Here is a 6,830-nt window from a genome sequence, read left to right as displayed (position 1 = left end):
AGCTTTCCCATGATAGTGTGTGCTAGAGCTTTGATCCGGATTATAAAATACTAATGCAAACTGCCACTGAAATCTACAACAACCTTTTCTAGGCAAGGCACAGCAGTGTTTACATCTCCACTGTCTGGATGCGGTTAGCTCTTTAAAGTCTTCTGAATATTTTATCCAGCATATAACTATAACTTTCATGGTAGCATTTGAAAGACGATGAGGAATGTGTACACATATATATGATTAATAAGGCCCCGGCAATTAATGTCCAAATATCAGTGGGATGGAAATTCCCTTAATATCTACATTGGTCGATCACGAAGCAGAGAACGACACCATCAGTGAACAGATAACACAAACACGGCAGCGATAGATCTCTTTTATATCACTTTCGAAATTGTTTCCAGCGTAACAATGTTTTTTACAAGAATATTCCATCATACCCACAGAACAACGCCACGGTACCACGCGTCTGCAAGGGTACAACGCGTGTACTTTTTTTCTGGACGTTGTGTGTGTGTGTTTCTTTTTAAGTCTACAGGTAAACAGGCTCGGCAGTACTGATAGCAAAGTTTAGTTGCACGATTAAAAACTGGGGCGATGAGGTGAGTTTGGAGGGTGGGGGAGGGGGAGAGGGGAACAAACACAAAATAAAACAATTTTGTTTCCACGTGGAAAGGCAGAGACAATTGGGTTGGGGTGAAGGGGGTGGGGAGATTTGGGATGGTTGGGAGTGGGAGGGCAATCGTTATCGTAACAAAACAAAACTTTAACTAAGGTCAGTCCTGAATGCAAATCAATAACTTCAATCAACCTAATTCCAGAGTTCATGGAGACTTTTTTTTTAAATCGAAAGAAAAAAGTGTCCTGAACACTCAGACCAAAACTTTTATTTCTACCAAGGCAATGGGAACTGACACAGGATACAAGTGTTCTTTAGATGGTTCACTGTGTGATAGTTTTAAAAACATGTTTTCTCTATCATCCTTCAGCAGTGTTCTCTTACAATCTGCTCACTTTTTAAAACGTCAGTTTTGCCAATACTGCAGGCTTGTTGGATACGCTTAAAGCGACAAAAAGTTTCTTCTCTTAAATTTTGTGCTAAATCCTTTCTTTTTTTATTTGTTTAATTCTGATTTCAATTTTAATTCTTGGAGAACATAGCTTTGACGACATAAATCGCACTCGTTATAAGAAGCAAAAGGTTATATCAAAAATTATTAGTATAGAATCACAGGAAACCTGGTTTGGAACCAGAAAAAAAATACAAAACAGATATAGATACATAGACACAGGACAATTTTATAATTATTTGGAAAATGTTATTTTCCCCCTAATTTCTGATTCTGTTTTTTTTAAAATGCGCATACGATGTTTTTTTTTAAATTTTACAAAAAAAGGAAAATAAAGACTAATATTTTACAAAATGATAAGCGATGCTTGTGGTAAGTGTGGTTCTAGATATGGTGCAGTTCAGTTCCTTTTCACAGAATAGATCCCACAGTCAACAGTTTGGCCTCTTGGAAGGTCCTTTTATTTTCAGATATCATCCTAAAGGAAATGTCAAGTTCTTGAATGGAGAGGGAGGCTCGCCTAAAACGCTTGTGGTTTTTTTTTTGTGTGTTTTTTTGGGAGGGGTGTCCTTTTCTCATCATTGGATGGACATATAAGGCCAGTTGAAGCTGCTCCCCGACAGTAACATGTCTCTGATGAGGGTTTCAATTGGGGTTTTACCTACCAAACGGACGAAGAAGAGCTGTTCGATGACCGAGGAGGAGACGGTGCGAAGAGAAGGCAATCGCAGTAACAGCTTGCCAAAGCGGCTCGGCTGGTTCGGGTACTGGCTCCTCACATACTCCTCCAGTGCACACTGAGATTTCTCCTGCAGGCTCTCTATGTGGGCAGCATCCGACAGGCCACAGGCGTCTTGACAGCCAGAGAAAAACAGAATTAGTGCCGCTATCAGTCGACCCTTTGTTTTATTTTAATCCTCGTTTATATTTTTGTATATACCAATGCACACACTCTTTATTTCTCTCTCTCTCTCACACACACACGCATACGCACTCACACCCCCCCCCCCCATATATGTTGGAGGCGAACAAGCTATCTGATAACGTTTCTGCTTTTTTTGCTGCAAATCTTACGGCTGGTATAGTCTCCGATGCCAGAAGAAATAGCCAACATAAGCTTTGAATTATAAGTAACAAAGACACTCTTAAATAATAAGTACAGATGTACGCCATTTCCCGCAGAGAACCAGGCCAGAGACACCAGTGTCTGAGAACATTGTGTGATAGATACTGGTACGGTGTTATTGTTCCTAGTCCTTTGCAGCATGTGTTACACATGCTTCTCATGCATTCCTCCGCAAAGCAGTCTTCCACTTAACCCTATATAACAGTGTAATCTTGTCCCGATTTTAACAGTGATAAACAGAAGACGTGCAACCCAGACACACAGCATTCACAGGAAAGCAGGTCTGTCATAGTATGCTTGAAATCCCCCCCCCCCCCCTTTGTACTGCCAGATTTGATAATACAACTGTGTGGTCATATTGTGGGCAACATTTCCAATGTGTGTAAAATGCGTTCGAATGAAGCACCAACCCGGTTGTTGGAGGCTTGGCGTTTGTTCCATTTTTGTTAGCACTTGGTGAATTTGGAAATTCCAATTGTATCTGTGTATACACATTTGCTGTACACTGCCGAGCTTGCAACATTTTGTGGAACAGACAAGGGCCAGATCGCGCTTTCTTTCAGGAAAGGCTCTTGGGCAATTTGTGAACGCTTTAATTTATATGCTTGGAAGCCATATTTTTGCGTATGAATTAATTCAGTAAAATGGGAAGTTTGGGTCACGACCCCCCAGCACTTGGACAGCATCCAGAATAAGAGGTTGAAAATACTATCCGCAAACCTAAGGTAAAACCACAACAAGCCTCCTGGAAGCTTCAGTAGCTTCCAGCGGCCTCACAACCAGGCCAGCGAGAAAGAAAATGGCAAAAAATAAACCTCTCGATCATCCAAACGCTGCTCGCTTTGGGAAACTTGGACAGCTCTGAGATAGGCTTTCTACGAATTCCCCTCTGGCTAACAATCAAAACAAGTTTGGTCAAAACTGGAGGGGGGAAGGAGGGACCAGGGCCAATGTGAAGCTTTTGAATAGCCACATATAATTTAAAATTTTCTGCAATAATCGCATTATATATTTGTGTGTCTCTCTCACTGATTGTTCTATTTACCAACAGTTCCCTCGATGTAGGAATAATTTATCAACATTTGGGGGCTGTTGTAAAGACGATTAATTTGTAATTTCACTGATCAATTTCCAATTGATTTACATCAGATTATGTTATTTAATAAAACCCTCCTGGTTAAAATAAAACATTGTTATAGCACTCGACTGATACCATCCTATACGTAAATAAGCTCCAGCCGCCCAAACCATTCATATCTGATCTGCCCTGCAACCTTACTGCACCCAGCGAGCAACATTATTGATTGAGATCCAATTTGCAGAACTTTCTGTCCCGTTCGCCCCCACCCCTCCCTCCTTGCCAAACCACTCACCTGATGTGAATAGCACAATAGCTTTGAGACAGCTGTATTCTGCCGAGTCGACGTGGAGGGCTTTCAGCTTCTCGACTTGCTCCTGGAAGATCCTTATGTGATCCATGAAAGCAACGACCCTGTCTGCAGACATTGGCGATGCATGGAGCCCCGCAGCAGCCAGCAGAGGAGCCACATGCAGCGGCATCGAGCACTGGGCGGCATTGAGAACAAACAACTCACTCCAAGTCAGCCTGAGCAGAGCCACCTGATCTGTGATCTGCAGATCTGGGAAAAAAGGGATATTCCTGGCCCATTCCACGGCGCTGAAAAGCAATCGTGCAGCCAGTTCGCAGATGTTCTCGATACCCATGATGTTGTTGGGTTGCATACATTGACTCCCATACCGAGAGGTTGGGTAAGGCTCGGCCCGCAGTAGTAAGGAGATGTATCCAGACAGATAGCAATGGCCGTTCAAAGGGTCCCCATTCGTCAACGCGTACTGGCCTGGGTTTGGCTGTGTCGGAGGCATTCTTCCTCGCTGAACCGCTGACAGAAAGAGAAAAAAGGAGAGGAAATGTACAGCCACAAAGCGCAATCCACCCACCCGGAGCTTCAGAAATACCATTTTTTTAAAACCACTATTTGCGATCATTTTTAAAGTTCACAATGAGCTCCATTTCCCATGTAAAATTACACTATGCGACCTTTTAAAAAAAAAATCGGCATATAAGCAAAGGAAATAGGAAACAGAGTTTTACCCGTCAGAGCACTCCACATTGTGTCTGTTTTTAAAAAAAATCCGAAACACAATATTGTGGAAAGAATGGCTGGATTGCAAAAAAACAACCTCCCCCAAACTGCAACACCCACCCACGGTTACAATTGGAAAATTTTCCAAACATCTAATGCATGAATGCAAACGATTAACTTACAATTACAGGGGGGGAAAAGACCGATGTATTAACCATTTGAATCCACAAAAAAATATGCAGCCATGCTTGAAATTGTTAAACTCTCTCAACTTTGAAGCTGCGGAGTTCGATATTTTTTTGAGGTGAAGCAACGTTTTGTTTTGCAAAAAAATGTATTTAAGGTTATGAATTGACAGCTAACGCATCTCTGATTTTTAACTGGTTAACCGGTTAGAATGACTTTCACCACCGAAGCGCTTATGCAGATTGAAGCAAAATCGCGCAATGAAAGATTTGAGTCTCTCATCTTCTAACATTTACAGTGATACTTAATAAAATATTCACCTTCCCGCCTCATCCCAACTTTGAGGCATTTCTTCAGGCGGCAGTACTGGCACTGGTTGCGGTGGTGCTGGTCTATAGGACAATTCCGGTTGGCACGACATGTGTACGTTAAGTTTCTCCGAACACTTCTCTTGAAGAAACTTTTGCAGCCCTCGCATGTGAACTGGCCGTAGTGCTTGCCGCTGGATTTATCCCCACACACCACACACTCGATATGCTGCTGCTGCTGCTGACAGGGCTGTTGCTTCTCGCCCACAGGCTGGACGCTCTGACTGCTGCCTCCGAGCGGAGTGGAGGGCGGCCCGGGCTGGCCTGGGGTCTGCGGGGTGTGGGGAGCACCCGATGCCGCCTGCTGCTGCTGCTGCTGGCCCGGCTGCGTTTGTGCAGACTGGCCGCCCTGGGCTCCGGCCACGTCCTCCTGAGGATCTCGCCAAGTACTAACTACCATTGCCATAATCTCGGGCCCAAAAAGTGCGGGAAAACAAGTTGATCGCACGGGGGATTTTTTTGTGTGTGTGTCCTGTTGGGCAGGGAGCAGACTTGGATGGTGGTAACAGAAAATGGAGATAAAAAAGGGACAGAGAGAGAGAAAGAGAAAAGAGGAATAAAACTGCGATCAAAGCAACGCACACAGACACACACACATAAGGAGCAGTGAATGAATGAGTGAGTGTTGATCAACAGTAACCGAAACAAATGAGGACCCCCTCCCCCCCCAAAAAAAAGAATAGAATAAAAAAGAACCCGATCAGGGTACGCAAGTGTCGGGAGGCCAGATCCAGGGCAACACGCAGTCAGCCATTCAGGAAAGCAATCTAGGAGGGAACGAGGGGTTAAAGATAATAGGAGTTGGGGGGAAAAAGAGACGCCCTCAATTCGAAGGGACACACGCACAGAAAAATAACCACGCGATCCGAAGTAAAGTATGCAAAATCCCTTCTTCTCCGGAGAGGAACAGAAAATAGAAGAGCTGAATTGTCAGAGAGAGAGAAAAAAAACTCACCAGGACAAAAAAAAGGACGGTCGACGTTAAAGCGCCCTATTTCCAACCTCTCATGCAGAGTGGAGAGAGAAAGAGAGGAAAGAAAAAACAACTAATAGAATATGCAAGGGGGAGACAAAATGAATGCGTTTAAACGGGAAGACTAGCGGAGCAATTTTTCCGAAAGGGGGATCTGCGCGAATGCCTGTATATAGTGAACTTTGACACTACTATTGAAACTGACACGTTTCTATGGAGATCGCTGCCTTATATGGAGCTCATGTCAAGGAGCCAAGAGAGGGGCTGTTGGCAACTGATAATCAAAGGCGACTGGTCATAGCCCTGAATTGGGGCTGGGGAGGCTAAGGTTAGCCAGCCTCCTGCACACTATTGGTTAGCCGTCTTATTTATTACCTACGACGCTCTGACAAGCAAAATTTACATTAGATCTCCTGCGCTGGTATTTACTTTGAGACCTTATTAGTATGGGTCGCCTGTGGTCACCACAAAAAAGCAACACGAGGACCCTGTGCTTGTAATAAAACAATGCAGCGAGCAGCCTCGAAATTTCACATTATGAAAAAAAAGTTAGTTGACAATCAAACTTTCTTTTCGCATTTTGAGGGACCATTGTTTTAAAATAAATAAATAAAGCGGGCACCTCATCCCTTTTGTGTCAGAACGAGAGAGAAAAAAAGCATTGTTTTTGCTGTTGCAATATTAATTCGGTGAGCGACTGCTTTTTTAATATTTCATTTTTATTCTGTTTTGAATTATCCTTTGATGCCTCGCTACAATGCCGGTGAGATTTCAATTGTGATTTGCAGAGGACGGAAAGTTGCCATTGTGTTGGAGACTGGGGAGCTGTGCTTGTAACTGTAGAGATAAGTCCAGCAGAAAGTGCGGAGGCTGTTAACGTGCCTTGTATTTGACGTAAATTAAATCTCAGAACAGCTGTATCCGGCTGCCATCTAGCGTACAGTAGACAATTATCAAATATAATACACACACCCAGCTGGATAACCCACCAGATGGGCTTTTATTGAG

At 43.4% G+C, this 6,830-nt stretch overlaps 1 protein-coding gene across 1 annotated transcript; it reads right to left on the bottom strand.

Annotated features, from left to right (window-relative positions):
- Positions 1 to 356: 356 nt before the first annotated feature.
- Positions 357 to 5,963, bottom strand: nr2f1a (nuclear receptor subfamily 2, group F, member 1a). Its single transcript, XM_072516271.1, has 3 exons — positions 4,802 to 5,963; positions 3,564 to 4,091; positions 357 to 1,917 (listed from the first exon to the last, which is right to left on the bottom strand). Exons 1-3 carry the CDS (start codon positions 5,253 to 5,255, stop codon positions 1,643 to 1,645), a joined length of 1,257 nt encoding a protein of 418 aa, XP_072372372.1. The 5' UTR covers positions 5,256 to 5,963; the 3' UTR covers positions 357 to 1,642.
- Between the last annotated feature and the right edge of the window lie 867 nt (positions 5,964 to 6,830).

This window comes from Scyliorhinus torazame, chromosome 9, assembly GCF_047496885.1.
Source record: "Scyliorhinus torazame isolate Kashiwa2021f chromosome 9, sScyTor2.1, whole genome shotgun sequence".
Taxonomy (NCBI): Eukaryota; Metazoa; Chordata; class Chondrichthyes; order Carcharhiniformes; family Scyliorhinidae; genus Scyliorhinus; species Scyliorhinus torazame.
Note: the sequence above shows the minus strand (reverse complement) of the source record. Positions and strands in the feature narration are given on the sequence as shown.